Below are 19,552 nucleotides of genomic sequence, written 5' to 3' on the forward strand. Positions count from 1 at the left end.
CGAGCGGATCCGGGGGCAGTGAGTCGTCCGCCGCCGCGCTCCAGCCTCCGCCCGCACCGAGCAGCGGGACCCGGGCCGCACCGGGGAGGGGCCGCTCCGGGCCGCAGCGCGAGGGCAGCAAGGGGCGACGGGGACCCGGCACCGGGCGGGGCCGGCGGCAGCGACCATGATCGCTTTGTTCAACAAGCTGCTGGACTGGTTCAAGGCCCTGTTCTGGAAGGAGGAGATGGAGCTCACGCTGGTCGGGCTGCAGTACTCGGGCAAGACCACCTTCGTCAACGTGATCGCGGTACGAGGGCGCCGGGCGCGGGCCCGGGGCGCGGGCCGAGGGTCAAGGCCTGTCTCCGCCCGTGCCGCGCCCCGGTGAGCCGGGGTCGCCGCCTGGCATGGCCGGGCACCGCCGGGGCCGGGCGGGGTAGGAGCGGGCCCGGGCGCTTGGGGCCTAGCACGGCCCGTTGGGGACCCGGGAGGCGCGCGACCCGCTCTCCTGCCCCGGCCGGGATCGCACGGTGGGGGCGGGGAGGTGGACAGGGAGACACGGTGCCCCGTGGCTGGCTGGCACCGAGAGGGTCACGGGACAAGAGGGACCCGATGCTCGCTGAGACAGGCTTCCTCTGTCCCCCGTGCAAGAGGGCATGACGGGGCGAAAGCGCCCAGGCCCTCCCGCCCCCCATGCAGAGGGTCATGGGACAGAGCGGCCGGTGCGGCTTGGGGCAGGGGCCTGGGCAAGCCAGCCCCGCCCGAGGGTTTAACCCCCCCCCATGCCGGAAGAGGAAGCCCCGGCACTATTGAGGGGGAGGGGAGATCCCCCCTAGGGGTAGAGGCCTCCGCTGAGGCCTTTGGCTCAAGCCCAGACTCCTCCCCGGGAACCTTTCTGCATCCGGAGGGGTCTAGCTGGGGGCCCAGGGAGTATGGCATCCTGAAGGGAGTTTGGAGGCTCCTCCTGGTCCCGAAGTTGCAGGAGGAGGTGCTCCCGACCAGAGAGGCTGAGTTAGAGGGGCACTGCCCACTCTGGGGACACGGAGAGAGTGGCTCTGAGGACTTTGGGTGGTGAGGACTGAGGTTGGGGGGTTGTAATGGAGTCCTTCAGTGCCGGCGGAGTGGTGGGAAAGGGGTTAAAAATCTAAAAGAAAAAGAAAAAAGGGGAAGATGCGCTCTATGGGTGTGTAAGCTGAGGCTGCGGTAATGGCTGCGGCCTGCATTTCAGAGCCCGCTGGACTGGGCTTGTGGGTGGAGGAAGGCTTGGGGCAGGGGCTAGGGCTGTCCAGGGACCTGGCCTAGCCCCAAAGCTGGGGTTTTTGGAAACTGGAGGCTGGCCAGATACTAGCCGAGAAGTCTGATGAGACAGGTCAGCCAAGGAGTGTGGCAGCCACCCCAGGTGCCTCCACCTGCCAGTGTTGTCCACCCTCTGACAAGATGGACCTCCCTGACAGGTCCCAGAATACCAGAAGAGCACATGCCACTGCGTCGGGCCTGAGGCAGGAAGGCAGAGGGAAGGCTGGAGAGGCAGGTGCCCCACATCACGTGTCTGGGCACTGGCTGGCTTTCCCAAAGGTGCTCTGCAGACGACCCCTTCCTCCACCCAGTGTCTCCTGGATGCACATCTGCCAGGACACGATCTTAAGCCAGTGCTGTTTTCTTTGACACAATGATTTTCCGAGTTAATGTGCACCCCTGAGCTCCAGCCCTGGGTCAGAGAGCCCCTGGTTAGACTGGGCATTGACTTGGGCTGGTGGGCTGTGACACAGAGCAGGAGCACAATACCTAGATTCTGATCCTGGCTCTGCAGGCCTGGTGGCTTGTCGTCTAGGTATTTAGATCTGGGAAAGGTCAGGCTAGAAGGACTTGCTGCACTAAGTGCCCGGGGAAGCTGTCCTGATGGACCATCATTGAAGCCATGCCCCTGGATGGGGATCCACAGGTACCCAGGTGGGTTCAGTTTCCTGGTCTGGAGGCCATCCCCATAGATGCCATCCTTTCACAGGAGGGCTTCCTCTAGACCGGCATCATATCCACAGAGTAGGGGGCTATGGTGGCTCAGGAACCCAAGCAGCCCCAGTTCCACTGCCAGGGTCAAGAGTTTCTGTGGCGTATGGGGAAGTTCCCCCTCTCCAACCCCTGTGTTCCCTTTTTGATATGAGATTTGCCACCTCACCTGGCACATCCTAAGAGAAATGTGCAGGCTAGATTTCCCCTCTTTAAAGACGCTTCCCAAAAAACCCTACCCCTGTGGGTGGAGTTCCGGCGCCAGCGTAATGCCCGTGTTTTCAGGTCCTCCAAGGCTACCACATTGGCATTTCTGCCCACCCTGTGTGTAATCACAGTACACCATCTTCCAGAAAGACATGAAGAGTCAGGACCCCTGGCTCTGTTCCGATGCCTGCTACTGACTGTCTCAGTCACCTTCACCTGTTCACTTGGCCTGTGTGTCTCAGCTTTTTCCCCATTTGGTTTTTTTCTGTTCACTATATGAAGTCCAGCTGTAAACAGAAATTGAGTTTAGTGCTTCTAGCTGCTCAGCAGGTTAATGTGAGCCCCCCCACCCAAAAAATACCAAGAGACTTTATAATGCATTTAACAACCTAAAACTCATCTTTTGAGTTCTGAAACAGTTGTGATGCTAGAAAAGTGGGAGGTGGGGGTTGCCTGAGGGTAACAAGAGGGTCATTTTCAAATATTTAAAAGCATAAAAGGCTGTCCTATGGAAGAACTAATCTTGGGGTACCTGCGGGTACACTTAGAAACAAGGGGTGGAAGTTATAGGAAGGTGAATTTTTGCTTCACTGTAAAAAACTTTGTGGTGGTTGGAGCTGCCCCAAGACTGGAGTTTGGACTAGATGACTTTTGAAGTTACTTCCAACCTTAAGTCAGGAGCTTGTGAGACCAGGAGGCATTCGCAGGGGAATTAAGTCATAACCTGGTTCCAAATTACCCTCAGTTCACACTGAACAGGAAATATGGGTTCTGGGAGCCTGGCTTCCTGATGGTTCTCCTCGCACCCCACTTCGTTCACCCAAAGGTCCATTCAGCCAGGTGAGGCTTTTTATTTCTTTGGGAGGCTGTGGATCTTGTAGTTGCCAAAGAGCAGTGATGGTTCCGCACGCTGAACTGAAACCATCTCCAGGAGCTTTATACACCAATCCCTAGGAGACCAGAACTCTTCCCCCGTTTTACCCTGGGAAACCAGAAAGGTTAACATGTCCATCTCACCCGTGATGAGGAGTAAATAAGACCTGGGCCTCCTTCCTCAGACGCCGAGTTCTTCAGCAGCCCAGATGGGGATGGAGTGTACTTCAGTCAGTGGGTGCCACCCCTGTGTCAGCACCCTGCTGGGGCCTGGGTAATCGTACCACATCTCATTCTCCTTACGTAGCCAGAGAAGCAAGTCTTCCACTTCTTTTTCCTTGGCGATTCCTAACTTTTGGGAGCTCTTAGACTCTTTTGATACTCTGATAAAAGTTATGGATCCTTCCCTTAGAAAAGTGGACATATGAACTAATTTGCCTGCAGAAATTGTGTATAGTCTCAGGGGATTCAGGGAACCTCAGAAGCCCATCTGTGGACCCCAGGTGAGGAACCCCTGCTCCACCTTGACATTGGGTCTCGGTTGTGGGTACTCAGTTCTCACCTCATGATAGGACCTTGGTGAATGGGCTGCGTGATTCCTGCAGGTGAAAGGGCAACAGTGCACCTTTGTTTAGATGGGACTTCCTTGGGGGTCTTCATTCAGACTTGCAGCCTCTAAATAAGAATTGGTCATCTCCTATACCTTGCCTAATAGTGAGGGCCATGACCTCCTTGTATGACCCAGGTAAATTATTCCTAAAAAAAAAAAAACCTGTTGCCATCAAGTCAATTCTGACTCATAGCGACCCTATAGGACAGAGTAGAACTGCCCCATAGAGTTTCCAAGGAGTGCCTGGTAGATTCAAACTGCTAACCTTTTGGTTAGCAGCCGTAGCTCTTAACCACTACGCCACCAGGGTTTCCAAATTATTCCTAACACCCAGTAAAAGAAAAGGGCATGGTATAGAGACACCGCTGTCACCTTCAGGTTCAAGGTGAAGTGAGCCCATCTCCTTCAGCCTGCTTCTTGGGGTTAAGCAGAAGTGTCCTACCTGTGACCATGGGCATGACCTTACAGGGAGTTTGATCTGGCCTTATTTGAGGACTGTCACTTATTTAAAAAATCTAGAGATGAGATGTAAAACTTAGTAGAATTTGAAGATAGGTTATGGGAAATGAAATTACAGTAAACCCCCAATTTTGGGGCTAACGTTTCCTAATGCTGTTAACAAAGTTCTGCTTCCTCTCCCCAAGGAGCTCGCAGCCTAGTGCAAAGACGTAAGTAAAAGATAACATGGAGTTTGGATTATCCATCCTGACCAATGGAGTAGAGTACAAAGAAACCAAAACAATGGGTAATCCAGAAGTTCCTTGTTGTGCATTGCATTTTGGGAGGTGGCAGATGTATCTGACTTGAATATTTACTAACCAAACCAGTTGCCATCAAGTCAACTCCGACTCATAGCGACCTCGTGCCAGAGTAGAACTGTGCTCCATAGGGTTTTCAGTGGCCAATTTATTGGAAGTAGATTGCCAGGCCTTTTCTCCGAAGTGCTTCTGGGTAGACTTGAACCTCCAACCTTGTGGTTAACAGTTAAGCGTTATTAACCATTTGTACCACCCAGGGACTCCTGAATATTTACTGGTAGTTTGAAAATAAGGCTGCTTTCCTTGAGATCGCCCTTGACTGATAGACCATGACCTGTTGGGGGTCTTTTGCTGGGAGGTAGCTATTCTTCCTCTCCACTGAAAACTAAATACGTAGAGGGGCTTCTGTTATAAGAGATGTGGGTTCCTCCTGAGGTGGCGTTTCCTCCCAGTCTAGGTTGAGAGGCTGAGATTGCCTGAAGGTGGACCCCTTCATGGGGCATCTCCAGGTGTGGGGTGGACACCTGGGGAGGTTACAGCCCAGTCCTGCCTGTAAGCAGGGGACTTTCAGGAGATGGCCTGGTGATACCCCCAGCTGAGAAGTCTGAGGAGCTCTGGCCAGTCTCTTCATCGTCCTTGCAGCCTCTCAGTCTTGGTCTGTGGCTCTCGGGGAGGGCAGCTGGGTCCTGTCTCTCTTTGCACTTTTTCCAACCCAGACTCTTCTTTGTAGTCAGGACAGTTCAATGAGGACATGATCCCCACCGTGGGTTTCAACATGCGTAAAATCACCAAAGGGAATGTGACCATCAAGGTGAGTGGCGGTAGGGCACAGGTTAGGAGACTGCAGAGGACTCTGTGTGTGTGTGTGTGTGTGTGTGTGTGTGTGTGTGTGTGTGTGTTTGCTGGGGTGGTGGACCCAGGAGGGCCAGATGTTGAGGGGGCCCAAAAGGAGTTGGGGGAGGGCAGTCTGAGACCCCTGGAAAGAACAATCTAAAGGAAAGCAGAGGCTTGGGTTCAATTGTTGGGTAGTTGGGAAAAGAGAACAGAAGACTTCAGAGGTAGGCAGAAGGACATGGAGAGAGAAGGGAAGAAGTAGAGAGAGGGGGAGATCTCCCGGGGTGGGGGCTGGGGGAGTGAGGGGAGTAGGCAGAGTAACTAGTTGCCACCAAGTCAAATGCAGCTCATGGCGACCCCTGTGTGTCAGAGCAGAACTGTGCTCCGCAGGGGTTTCAATGGCTGATTTCTCAGAAGTCAATCACCAGGTCTTTCTTCTGAGGCTCCTCTGGCCAGACTCAAACCTCTAACCCTTTAGTTAGCAGCCAAGCACTACCCAGGGACTCCAGGGTAGGGTTTGGAGGGGGTACTTAGGAGCCTGCCTGCTGCTGAGGCACCTCTCCCTCTTCTTCCTCAGCTCTGGGACATTGGGGGACAGCCCCGTTTCCGCAGCATGTGGGAGCGCTACTGCCGAGGAGTGAGTGCCATCGTGTAAGTGCGGGGGCAGGGCAGGGACCTACAGGACTCCTCCACCTTACCTGGTTTCCCCCCAGCCTTGCTACCTACAAGGACCCCAGGGGCCCAGAGTTGGATTAATCATAATCCTTGGTCCATGGCACACCCTGCCGGTGCATGGCCTGCCTTTCGTTTGCTGCTTGTTTCTGATCTAACAAATGCCCTGGGCACCCACCACCCAACCTAAGACCCAGAGCATCAGCAAGAGCAAGATGCACCTCTGATACTCCTCATTGTCTCCCTGCCCGAGGTCACCAAAACCAAAAGCCACACCCATTGCTGTTGAGTCGATTCCGACTCATAGGGACCCTATAGGACAGAGTAGAACTGCCCCATAGGGTCTCCAAGGCTATAATCTTTACAGAAGCAGACTGCCAGGTCTTTCTCGCGTGCAGTGGCTGGTGGGTTCCAACTGCTGACCTTTGGTTAGCAGCCGAGAGCTTAACCACTGTGCCACCAGGGCTCCTCCAAGGTCACCACTATCCTGAATTCTGTGAGGTTTAAATGACTCGTTCCCTTCCTTTTTAAAACAATTTTATCCTACATAAACCAAAAAACCAAACCCATTGCTGTCGAGTTAAGTCTGACTCATAGCGACCCTATATGACAGAGTAAAACTGCCCCATAGGGTTTCCAAGGAGTGGCTGGTGGATTCGAACTGCTGATCTTTTGGTTAGCAGCCTGAGCTCTTAACCACTGCACCCCCATATATATGCCCAAATAGTAGATTATTTAGGTTTTTGGGGTCTTTTTTAAACTTGTTTTTGAAAAGAAGTTATCTTGCTGCAAGAAAACCATCTAGGACTTGCTTTTTTTCGCTCAACATTATCTCATCTTTCCATGAAAACACAAAGCACTTTGGAAGGGATTGATGGCTAATCCTAAAGGGCCCAAGCTTTGCCATATGAGTAACAGCTTCCCCAGAGCAGGACTTTAGAGGACAGGGTAATAGCAGCCCCAGGGGTCCCTGTGGCTTTTCACTCCCATCAACTCAGGAAACATTCTTCCAGCAACAGAAGCAACCCAGCTGGAGCAGGATGTTTGCCTCCTCCAAGCAGCAGCTCCTCCCTGCCCTGTGGTGTCAGCGTGCTTGATCTCCCCCTGCTTTCAGGTACATGGTGGATGCCGCTGACCAGGAGAAGATCGAGGCCTCCAAGAATGAGCTCCACAACTTACTGGACAAGCCTCAGCTGCAGGGTATCCCGGTCAGTGAGCCTGAGGGAGGGGGAGGGGGAGGGAGCTTGGCTGGAAGCCACTGGGGCCAGCCTGAGAGGCAGGCAAAGGCACTGCAGGGGTGTGGAGAGGAAATGGGGGACTCAGAAACTAGCCCACCACCAAGACAGCCCTGGACATAGCTGCTTCATAGCTAATCCTCATCCTCCCTTCTCTGTAGGTCTTAGTCCTGGGTAACAAGCGAGACCTCCCAGGAGCATTGGATGAGAAGGAGTTGATTGAAAAAATGTGAGTTTGGCAGCTCTTCTGTATACTTCCTGCTTCCCAAATTCCCCAGCCACCTGACCAGGGAGGGTCTGTGCTCAGTGTTGCTGTGCTCAGTGTCCACCACACGGTGGCAGAAGAGCCTGCCTTTCTAGGAGTCTTGAATGGCCCTGGGCCACCCTAGCCCCCAGGCTCCCTGAGCAGTCCTAGCCTCAGCAGACTCTACTGTGGTTTCTCCCCAGGAATCTGTCTGCCATCCAGGACCGAGAGATCTGCTGCTATTCCATCTCCTGCAAAGAAAAGGACAACATTGGTACGTGGGTTTGGGAGAGCTGCTAGCATTCTAGGGCGTAACCATGAGGAAGGGAGTGGAGGGCAGGGACAGTTCTGAGTGGTGTAGCGCAGTGGCTTTCAAAGATTCTCACTCTACAACTTGCCTTTGAGCCCAAAGCTCTATGGCTCTTCTGGGGTAGAACAGGTATCCAGGCACAGATTCTGAGCATTAAACCTGCTTTGCCATGGACTGGTGTGATCTTGGGCAATTCAGTCCCCTCCCTGGGCTCACTTCCTCACCTACAGGGGGTTGGATCAGGTGACTTCCAGGCCCCTCCTGACTGTGACAGCCTGTCTCTTTCAGTGTCCAGTCTCCCCTGCCACCCATCATCTGATTGGGGTTGTTTGGAGCCTGACAGTTTGGGCTTTTGATGCTTAGAGTTGAGCCCTGACCACGTCAGTGGAAGGCCTGGGCTTACCACCACTTCCCCAGAGGCTCTCTTGACCTTCCCAGTGTGCTCAGCGCGTGAAGGCCTTGTAACCTCCTCTCCTGTCTCCTGCCAGACATCACCCTACAGTGGCTTATTCAACACTCAAAGTCACGGAGAAGCTGAGACTGTGACCCTCTCCCTCGGACCAAGGACCAGGGACCTTCGTCTTGTCATCCAAACCTGAAGCCGAGCTCCCCGCCCACCCCTGTCGCCCCCTAAGCCTGCCCTCCCTCACTCAGTGTGGGGAGGGGCCCTCTGGGGATCCCAGAGTCCTGTTCTGCTGAGGTTTGAACTCTTGTTTTTATTGTAAAATAAATCACCCCCCATTTGGTTCCCCTAACTTCTCGCTCTTCCCCCCTCCCTTTGCCCCTTCACCGGCCATGAATCCCTCCCCTCTCGACTGCCCCTGCCCCATGCCTGTTCTTCCCTCCTCAACACACTTCTGTTGTTGTCCTGTGTGTACAGTATATATATGTATATATATTTTAATTTTTTAATTTAAACAAAGACTAAAATCAACCATTTGATGCTGCAGGGGCCGGTCAGGATCTGGGAGGGGGGCAGTCTGGAGAGAAGGAAAGAGATGCAGGGTGGGCTAGGGGCAAGTTCAGAAGAGGAAAGGTGGAGCTGACAGGTGGGGCAGGTACCAGCCTGGGCACTGGTGGCCATCCCCGTGACCCGCTGGTTTCCACCTCTCAATCTGGCCTGTCACTGCAGGGCTGGAATGCCACAGGCTGCCAGGAGCCTCCAGAGGCACCTCCTCTGTGTCCCAGCCTTGGTAGGGCCACCAGGCACACCCAGGTGCCAAGACCACCAGGCCTAAGGGGCAGGAAGCCAGTGTCCCTACAGCCCCAGCAGCCCCCTCCTGCCTGTCCCTGGCTTCAGCTCCTGTTCCGACCCAGGGCCTCACCTCCACGGCCCACCTCATTTTCTGTTCTCATTTTGCAGAGTTGCACAAGGAGAGAGCTCAGCATGGGGGTTGGTTCTTTGGGTTTTGTTTTTCGTTTAATTTAATGATTTGTAAAGTGATGTTCCTCTTCCTTTTTTTACACTTTTCAGCTCATATTTAACATCTGTTTGGAAAATGATTCTTGTAACTGTACATTTTTTTGCCTCCTGATAATAACAACAAAAATAAATTACCAATTTTGTGTTGGGGGGCTGTACGGGGCCAGTTATTTCTCCGTAGATGGCACGGAATGGCTAGCACGCCCACGGGGACACCAGCACCCCCACCCCGCACCCGCTGAGCACAAACAGCACCAGAAGGACACGCCCACCAAGAGGGAGGCACTGGAGGCACGTGCTCCCGCTGGGGACACAATGGCGCCTCACAAAACTCGCCTGCATGTGGAGGGGGGGCTCTTGCTTTTCCTCCGTGTCACTCTCTTTTCTGATTTGCATGTTGTCCCAGCTTTCCGGCTCGCGGCTGCCAAGTGGAGCTCAGGGGGGATCTCTTCTGGGAACTTCCCCGCCCGGGACTCGGATCATCGTGGCAGGAGGCCGGGGTGTGTGCCCTGGTTTGTGAGGTGACTGAGCCTCTGTCTCCTTTGACACGCTCAGTCCTCTGCCCTTTCTCTCCAGGTCCGGGACCTCACCTGCAGCCAGGCTTGAGCAGGAGCCTGAACCCTGTCCCCACCCCGTGCCAGTCCTCACCCTGCAGCCAGCTAACTGTCCTCCAGGGGGCAGTGCTGGGCCTGCGGAGCCTGCATGGCTTCTCCTCCAGGGCCTTCTCTGTGGGTGTCAATGCTGCTGGTTTCCTGGGAGGGACCTTACCCTCACTCCTGGCCAGTTGTAATCCCCCCTTGCCCCTGCTCCCTGTCAGAGGCTCCTGGAGGTCAACAGCCAGCCCCTCTCCACGCTGCCCACGGCTGCTGCCTCAGAGCCTGCTGGGCCTGCTCCCTCAAATCCGAAGCCATCTTGACCCAGTTTTACAGTAAGCCCCGCCTCTTCCCTGCTCCGCCTCCCTCAGCCTCCCTTTCACCCTAGAAAATGGAGCAGGCCCCTGTAGAACAGCCCACCCCTCCACCCTTGGTGCTGCAAGGAAAAGGAGCCACATTTTTCCTGACTTTTGGAAGCTGTAGTGCCTGGCAGTGAGGCTCTCTGGGTTCCTTCCCTGTTGCACTCAACTTGCCCTCCCCCTCACTCCTCATTTGTGCCCAGGGCTTCCTTGTGGAGGCACTTTCTAATCATCAGAGTGGTTAGAGAAAAATGCCTTGCCTGAGAGGAAGTTCCCTGATACCAGGAGAGCTTCAGGGAAGAGTGCATGGACTGGAGCTAAATGATTTTAGGGTGCCTTCCAACACCTGAGGAATATGAACCCTGCCCCTTGTTGAGGAGGTTGAAGCTGGGCTTTGTCCCCAGCCACCTCCTGACTGCCAGGGTGGCAGGGTTTGCCCGTGGCTGGGAGTCTGGGGAACAGGCAACAGTCCTTCCATCGGGGGAGCGGGAAGAGGGACACTTGAGGGCTCCCCAGCCTTCCTGTCATCCTTGGACAACGGACAAGGTTTGAGCTGTTACCAGGAAGCAAGCATCATCCTACCACTGTGCCTTGTGGATTGTTGTTAGCCACCATAGGGTTGGCTCCCAGCTCATGGCAACCCCGTGCACAGTGGAACAAAATGCTGCCCGGTCCTGCGTCAGTCCCAGGATCAACTGTGGCTCAGACCGTTGTGATCCATAGAGTTTTCACTGGCTGATTTGCAGAAGGAGATTGGCAGGCCTTTCTTCCTAGTCTGGAAGCTTCGCTGAACCTGTTCAGCATCACAGCAACACTCAAGCCTCCACTGACAAACAGGTGGTGGCTGAGCGTGAGGTGCACTGGCCAGGAATCGAACCCAGGTCTCCTGCATAGAAGGCAAGAATTCTACCACTGAACCAACACTGCCCCCATGCCACCTAATACGACTGAAGGAATGTGTTAAAGTTGAATGGAGAACAGGCCGTGAGTATGTGTAAATCATGTTTTTGGCCCACTGAACTGCCAAAACCTTGATGAGTTCAAGAGTATCCTGGCCAAGCCTGCTCTATGGTACTAGAGAATTGAATTCCCAAAGGGAAAGAAGGAAGAAAAGATGCCAGGCATCTTGCCAGAGGCATTATATATCTTGTCTTATTTAATGATTTCAGCCCTCTGTGAAGGAGGGATCATTTTTGGACAGATGAGGAAACTGAGGCTGAGGGCTCAGTAACTTAGTTCAGGTCCCATGATAAGTGGGGTTCAGTGAGGTGATTCTCATTCCAAAGTGTGTGTGATTTCCTCCGAGCCGAGGTAGGGGCTCAGTGGATTCACCCCACAGCCCCAGCCCTAGCATCAGGGTCTAAGGGCTGGTCAAGAGTGCCCTGAGGGGGTGGGTGAGCATGTCAGCATGGCCTCTGAGCATCCCAGCTCAAGTCCACTGCCCACCACTGCACCAACCTGCCCCCCCAAGCTTGGATCCAAACAGCCATCAGACCCCTAAACAACAAACCCCACATTGTTCCCCCAGCTGGCTCAGGCTGGGAGGACAGTGGCTCTTTCCCAAGGCCCGGCTGGCCAGCTGACTAATTTTGCAAGCCATTCACGTTGGCAGGCCCTGGAGGCCGTGGTGGTGGCCGGGCCTTGGCGCCATCGTCTCTCCCCAAAAACTCTGAGCTGGCCAACCGGCATGGCAGGGGATGTCCTTTGTGAAAGAGGTCCCCAAAACAGGATGCTGAGATGGCGCCCCTCCCGGCCCCTGTGCCTTCCATCCTCAGCCCTCCCTGTCCTAAGCTTCACCTCAGCTCACCCGGCCTCGCTTCCGACACCCCTTCAGAAGCCATCAGTGCATCCAGGACTAAGGGGTGGGTAAAGAAAGGGTTGTCAGGAAAACGAGGAGGAAACAGCCTCATCCTTCACTGGCAAGTCTGCCTTTGGCCTCCTCTCCAGCCTGCTCCCCCCACCCCTCTCCAGCCTGCTACCCCACCCATCTTAAGTTTCTGCAGACAAAGCTAGGGGCTTCAGTCACCGTGGCAACAGGTCTGCAGAGAGATGGGTGGGTGTCATTCCCGGCACAAAGAGTGAGCGCATGGTAGCACCGTCACCTAGCAACGCTTCCCTCTCTCTTGGCGTCCCGGCCCTTGGGGGTGGATGCCAGGGAGAGAAAACAAGGCCGTTAAGATCCCCAGGAGAAGGAGGAGGGAGACTCGGGCATGGGGCAGGCTGAGGCCAAGGGGTGTGGGTGGGTGGACAGAGGAAAATGGAGCCCAGGGTACTCGGAAATGCTTGCCCCCCCACCCCCTACCCCGTCAGGACTCTTCCTCAGGCCCCATGCGGATGTCCTAGGTAGGCCTGGTGGGTTAAGTCTCCGGGGTGGGCCCCAGAGCTGAGCTTCAGACAGGGAAGGGTTCTTCCAAAGAAAGCTGGCCTTGTTGGTGGCAGGGAGTGATGGGTGCATAGCCTGAGGCATCACTTCTGATCAACCTTGTGTCAGCTTCTCAGAGAACAAACAGGGCAAAGATGCCTTTTGGAAGGACCCTGAGAGGTGGCGCAAGGGTGGGAGACCAGCAGGAGACACTGAGGCCATGCTGGTGGTAGGATGATGCTCTGGCAGGAAGGGTGGTGTGGCGGGGGCGGGGTGGGGGCATGCAGGGGACAGGCAGCTGGGCCGTCTACAGGCAAAACAGTCCGTTCTAAGAAACTGAACAAGAGCAGCTCTGAGAGTCAGTGAGGCTGGGAAGCCCCGGGGCTCATGAGGGGAAAGCCATTGGATTCTTTCCAGTGAGTGCCTTGTGGAGGGAGGGTGAAGGAGAGGTAGAGCTCCAGAGGGTTAAGTTTGCAGCCTTTTGCCTTCCCAGGGACCACTGGGCTTAGGCCAGGATGAAGACTTAGTCCAGGCCCTCCATCCTCTCTGTCCCTCAAAAGCCATAAAGCCCTTAGAGCCCATATGACCACTGGGCTGTGTGGGACATCAGCCGCAGGCCAGGAAGGGCCAAAGGTGGTCAGGAGGAATCCCCTCAGAGCACAGCCAGGCCCCAAGGAAGGCCCTGGAGCATCTGGGCCCTGCCAGGATACCCACACCCAGAAACCCAGTGCCCTCGAGTCGATTCCGACTCAATGGCACAAGAAAATCTAGTGTGCACAGGGGTAGTTCTACCTAGTTTATTGTTTTTCAAGAAAGGCCATCTACAGGGAAGCACCTGACAGGGAAGGCTGGACAGGGCGACCCAGGGTGCCTCAAAGAAGGGAGGAAGGAGAGAGAAATCGTCCAGGAGGGGAGAAGATGCCAGTAGGAGGGGGCATCCAGGGCTAAGACAGATCCAGTCCAGAAAAGAGGGTGCCAAGCCAAGTGGGCTGGCCCCCAAAAAGCCCCCTATTCCAGGATGTGGCCTCAGGGTGGGGGGTACAGACAGGGTGCTTGGCAAGGACACAACTAAAATAGAGTCATTTTCCAAGGCACAGAGAGAGAAGTAGAGTTGGAACCAAGACAGTGTAGGCGACAGTCAAGTTCTGACTCCCAGCAGGTGGGGCTAAGAGTTTCCAGGAAGTTCTAAGGACCTAGAAGCATCATTGTCCCATCAGTTGAAAGCACAGGGCTGGAAGGCCCCGCAGAGTGCCAAGGAAGACACCGTTTGGGGAGGGGGCTTTGACATGCCCAAACCTTGATAAGAGGAACCAAGTTCATGTCTAGAGAGCAAGACGGGCGGAAAAGCAGGACCTACTGGGAAAGAAACACCAGGTACAAGCTAGGAGCTGCACCCCTCCCCGCCCCACCCTGCCCCAGCTCAGGCCTGGTCTCAGCACGGTGTGCCCAGAGGCAGGAGTGGGGGTGACTCCCTGGGCTTGTGGAAGTAGATGGAGGAGGACATCTCGCTCTTGAGCTTGTTGTCCGAGCCGTTGGCCATGGCCTCCGTAGCCCCACACTCCTCGCAGCAGCAGCAGCAGCAGCAGTCCAGGAAGGCCTGGCCCAGCGGCCTGCAGACGCACAGGAGGAGCACCGGGGTGATGGCCCCCTTGAAGAAGATGGAGAACTGGTTGATGAGGCCCAGGAGGTCCAGGGTCTGGCGGGTCAGCTCAGTGGAGAGGTAGGCCACCACGACGTTGCAGACGTTCTCGGGGAGGGTGCAGAGGGCATAGACCACTGTCAGGCCCACCACAGTGCTGTTAAGCTGGCTCTCACACTGCTCGTGCTTGCCTGCCCGGCACTCCGGCTTCCTCCCTGGAGGCCCCCGCACCCGCCACGTCACCAGCTGGCAGGTGACAGTGAAGAGGATGGGCAGGCAGAAGTAGCAGCCAAAGTACCACCACATTCGGGCGTTCTGGTAGGTCATCACCAATGAGTAGAGAGACTCGGGCAGGCTGGCTGAGGGTTTCATGATGCAGGAGTCTACAGTGCCCGAGGTGGGGGCGGGCTCCTGTGCTATCTGCCACAGCAGGAGCTCGGGCACAGCCAGCGTCATGGAACCCACCCAAATGACAGCCAGCTTGGCCAGAATTGACTGGCACTGCTCGATGGGTCTCACCTTGGGCAGGGTGCTGGTGGCCACATGGAAGCGGTCAATGCCCAGGGCACAGAGGCTGAAGGTCGTGACTCCCAGAGAGGAGACCTTTGGGCAGGATGAAAGGGGAGACAAAAGCATTTAATCAAAACCCACAGGGACAAGGGAAGATGCCCTGGGTTTCTGGCTTAGTCAGACCAAAAACTGAGTAATAAGTGTAGAAATGATATTAATAATAACTACCATTTAGTGAACGTTTGCTATGTACCAAAGCTCCCTGAGCGGCAGAAACAATTTGCACTAGACTGTGAGGCAGTGGTTAAGAGCTATGGGTGCTAACCAAAAAGGTCGGCAGTTTGAATCCACCAGCTACTCCTATGGGGCAGTTCTACTCTGTCCTATAGGGTCGCTATGAGTCAATCGACTGGATAGCAACAGGTTTGGGTTTTCCTTTTTTTTTGGAACATAAAATTTGGTGACTCGAACCCGCCCAGCTGCACCACAAAATAAAAGTCTGGCAATCTGCTTCCACAAAGATTACAGCCAAGAAAACTCTATGGAGCAGTTCTGCTCTGTCACACGTCGGGTGGCCATGAGTAGGAATCAACTCGATAGCAACAGTTTTGGTTTGGTTTATTATGTGCCGGGCACTTCACACACACTACCTCGTCAACTCCTCACAACAAACCATTTTACAGAAGAAGAAACTGAGGTTCAGGCAGGATAAGTGACCTGCCCAAGAGCACACCGCTGGTGAATGGCAGCGGTGAATGCCTGACTCTTGCCACCTTGCTGCCTTTCCTCTCTGGTTAGGGGACAAATGGCCTGGGTTCCACAGACCCCTTACCTTCTCCGACTTTGGAAAGTTGTCCTTAGAGCCCAAAGAGGTGGAAGTTCTGGCTCTGCAGGTTCTTCCACTTCCTTCATCCCGTCATGGGCACAGAGGGAATAATCTTGGGGAATGTGACATACACACACTCACACAGTCACACACTCTCACTGACACACGCATACACACACTTGTATATGTTCACACTCATGCATTCATACACACTCATAAAGCACTGACACACCCGCATATGGGCTCCTGTACACACACAGACACATTTACACACTCATGTACATACTCACACACATTTACACGATCACACACATCCACCCTCCTCGCCCTGTCCTGAGAAGCCCAGAGCCTTGCCATGCGGGGAGCAGCCCCCCTCCAAGCCAGCCCGTGCCCACCATCTCCACACTGTTCACTGAGCACACAGGAAGATGACCCTGGGAGCCAAGACCCTGGGAGCCAAGAGGAAGAAGCTAGGCCAGCAGGGAAAGACAGTGCCAGAGAGAATAAAAGGAGAGGAAACCCTCCTGAGCTATCAAACGATGTTCAACCACCGTCACGGACTGTGTTCAGATCCTTCCTCCTGTCCAAATTCTTCCCTCTTCTGACTGAAGGAACATAAAACCCATTGCCATCTAATCGATTCTCACTCATAGCAACCCTAAAGGACAGCAAATCTTTACGGAAGCAGCCTGACACACCATTCTCCCATGGAGCAGCGGGTGGGTTCGAACCACTAACCTTTCGGTTAATAGCCGAGTACTTTAACCACCGTGCTACCAGGGCTCCGCAGGGGAACACAAGCCCTGTCTTATTAGTGCTGCCACCTTGGTGAGGGATCCCCCACACCCCTGTGGCAGCATAGCCAAGGTCTGTGGGAGGCAGCCTTCGGGCTTGGGCAAAAGCACCCTGCTCTCTCCTTCTTCCCTGACATCTCAGAAAATATCTCAAGTTTTATTATGTGCTTCCTTCCCCCGTCCCCTCCTAGGACAGCATCCTGAGTTCCTCCCTATAACAGGGTTCTGGCGTGGGGTATTTTGTCCCCTGACTCCCACCCCATCACTCAGACTAGAAGAAGCATCTCTGTCTTCCAGGAGATGTGGCGGATGGCCTAGGAGGACTGAGGCCAGAGCCTATGTATCAGGGAAGTGGAGACTCACAGTCAGCAGGGCCAGGCTGTCACTGATCCACCAGCTGTGTGCAAGCATGTATGCCCTCCTCTCTTCCTCCCCTAGACCACCCCCAAGCACAGCTAATTGAGTCATTTTAATTCTAAGCACTTTATAGACATTACCCATTTAGCCTTTCAATAATTCACTCAGATAGACATTATTACTATTGCTGTTGTTATTAACCCCACTTTATAGATGAGAAAACTGAGGTTTAGGCAGGTTAAGTACAATTTATCAAGGTAGTTCAGCTAGTAAGGGGCAAAGCCTGGCTTCTAATCCAATCTGTCCAATTCCGAGTCCCTCGTGTCTAAAAATATAGTTTCTGGCCTCACAGCTTACCAGGGCTGTGAGCACAAGTTGCAGGGTCTTCTATCAGATCCTGGTACCGTTGGGCCACCATGAGGCAGTATCCCTAGGTTGGGAAGGACTGCTGAGCCTCAGAGAGCATCCAAATATGACATCATCACTAATACAGTGGGTTGGGTCAGAGCTGGGAATAAGACCTGTGTCCGGATGCCTGACCCTGATTCCTTCTCTACCCCAGCAGGTCACCCACGTCACACAACATCAACTGCTCTCAGGTGGGACAACAGCCCTCAGAGGGGAGCCGTACTCACTACAGTCCCCTGCCCCACCCAACACACACACCCAAAATCTAAAAAGGCTGCTTCCTTGTTCTGTGTTCTCATATATAGTGGCTTTGTTGTGTCTCACACAAATACACATAGATTGGTATATTTTTGCAGTCTTTTCATTAAGCTATGTCTATGCAATCTACACATCCACCTAGACCCAGGTGGTATCTTATGATACAAGTTACCAGAAGGTGAGGGCATGGTGATATAAACTGGAATTGTAGAATGAGCGAGCTAGATGGGGCCATCTGGTCAACCCTTCTTGTTGGGAAATAAACTGAAGGGGAGATATGTCCTGCCCAGTGATACCCAGGTTGCCAGTGACAGAGCTGGGACTAGGGCCCCCACCAGCTCCAGTGTCCAGAGCCAGGTCTTCCCCTTCAAAGAGGCTTTAGGAGGTTGCTGACGGTGATGGCGGCAACGATGACAACAATCACAGCAATGAAAGGAAAGAAGAGTCTTTCCTTCTGGTGTTTGTATTCAGGGGGAGAGGATACTGGCTTGATCTAAGGGGGGTGGTGTGTGCACACCTGTAGGAAATTGGGATCACCCTTCAGGGATACTCAGAGAGGCAAGACGGTGAGCAAAGAAGGGCGCTGTGGGCATGGGGTAGTGGCAGTGGACACAAACGGAGGAAGAGGAGACACACAACACAAATGACAGGACGATTTCCCCGGTGGAATGAGGGATGAGGGTTAAGACAGGGAAAGGTCAGCTTAGGGTACAGAGAAAGGGGGAGAGATCTGACCTTTATCTGCTTCCGAAGCAAGAGACCAGGCTGGGGCTGGAACCCAGGAGCCTGGCATCCTTGCCTGACCCACCATTACCCCTGGTCTGCCTAGCCTGCCCCGGAGCTACCAGGAACCAACGCTGCATTTGTCTCCTTCTCCACCTTGGAGGAAAAGCTACAAAACAGAGAAACAGCAAAGCTCCAGCCTGTGGGGCCCCTCACATGTCCCCCTTCCAAGGGCCTGATGGAGACGTGGGGCCCTCCCCTGGATTGCGGTCCCACTGCCAAGCTGTAGCAGGACACCCACTCACCTCCATGAAGGGCACGGCCCGGCAAGAAACGTCACCCAGCAGCCTCTGCTTAGTGATCTCATTGAAGATGACAATAGGGAGGCAGAAGAAGAGGACCAGGAAGTCCCAGAGGGCCAGGCTCGCGAGGATGGAGTTCCAGGCACTCTTCAGGTAGTAGCTGTGCCACACGATGCACATGACGGCCAGGTTGCCCACGATGCCCACGGCAAACAGCACCAGGGCCAGGAGCATGATGGCATAGGCACTGTAGGAGCTCTCGGTCACTGGGTACAGGGGGTTCTGAATCTGCAGCCTCCGGCCCGGCGTCCCCGTCAGGTTGCCCTGCGGTTCCTGCCCACTGCCCAGGGTGCCCCCATCCTTGTCTGGGTTGGGGCTGGTGGCCGCTAAGAGCTTGGTGGGCTGCAGGCCAGCAGGGTGGTTGGGCCAGGGGTACTCAGCCCACTCCTTGGGCACATACTGCTGTACCCCCCTGGCTTCCTCATCCTCAGTGCCTCTCTTAGATCGCCTCTGCTGCTCCTGGGCAGCTGCTTGGTGACTGCTTAACCCCACAGTCAACACCGCAGCAAGAGAGACAGCCAGGGGCCACAGCCACCTCATGGCTGGACAAGCAGGAGGCAGCTGCCCCAGAGAGAGCCGGTGAGGGCCGGGCCCAAGTGCTGGGCAGAAGCGAGAGCGGCAGCCGGCTGGTTGGTCTGCCTCCAGTCCGGCGTCTGGCATCGCCTGCCCGCTCCAGTGGACTCGAGCGCTCCCGCCCACCCTGCCGGCCACAGGCTGGGCAGGGCCCTCTGCTGGACACAGAGCACTCTTTACTGCCCTCACTCATCTCACCCTCCAGGACGCTCCTGCTCAGGCCCCCAGGGACCACAGCAGACCTGGGGGCCCTTGGAGGCCATGTGCCCCTAAGCCCCTGAAGCCAGAGAGGGAAATTGGCTTGCCTAGGGTCACACATGAGTCCCTGGGTGGTGCAAATGGCTAATGTCTCAGCTGTTAAGCAAAGGGTTAGAGATTCGAGTGCACCCAGAGGTGCCTCAGAAGAAAGGCCTGGGAACCTACTTTCAAAAAAATCAACCGGTGAAAACTCAATGGAGCATAGTCCTACTCCGGCACACATGGGGTCACCATGAATTGGAGTCAACTCAATGGCAACTGATAGGGTCACACAGTGAGGTGGGGCAGACAGGAACTGATGCCCAGGTCTCCTAACTCCACCTGTGGGAGACGTCTAAGGCAGTTTCCGTGTTCGAAATCAGACAAAAATGATCACCA

General features: G+C 54.8%; 2 protein-coding genes across 2 annotated transcripts; one reads left to right on the forward strand and one right to left on the reverse strand.

Moving 5' to 3' along the window:
- The first annotated feature begins 93 nt into the window (after positions 1-93).
- On the forward strand, positions 94-12,695 carry ARL8A (ADP ribosylation factor like GTPase 8A). The gene is made up of 7 exons (XM_003410225.3): positions 94-289; positions 5,165-5,245; positions 5,846-5,919; positions 7,055-7,148; positions 7,337-7,404; positions 7,623-7,693; positions 8,218-12,695. The coding sequence occupies exons 1-7, from the start codon at positions 167-169 to the stop codon at positions 8,265-8,267; spliced, it is 561 nt and encodes a 186-aa protein (XP_003410273.2). The 5' UTR covers positions 94-166; the 3' UTR covers positions 8,268-12,695.
- A 1,203-nt stretch (positions 12,696-13,898) lies between these two features.
- On the reverse strand, positions 13,899-18,883 carry GPR37L1 (G protein-coupled receptor 37 like 1). Its single transcript, XM_003410224.4, has 2 exons — positions 18,287-18,883; positions 13,899-14,708 (listed from the first exon to the last, which is right to left on the reverse strand). Exons 1-2 carry the CDS (start codon positions 18,881-18,883, stop codon positions 13,899-13,901), a joined length of 1,407 nt encoding a protein of 468 aa, XP_003410272.1.
- Positions 18,884-19,552: the final 669 nt, after the last annotated feature.

This window comes from Loxodonta africana, chromosome 20, assembly GCF_030014295.1.
Source record: "Loxodonta africana isolate mLoxAfr1 chromosome 20, mLoxAfr1.hap2, whole genome shotgun sequence".
NCBI lineage: Eukaryota > Metazoa > Chordata > Mammalia > Proboscidea > Elephantidae > Loxodonta > Loxodonta africana.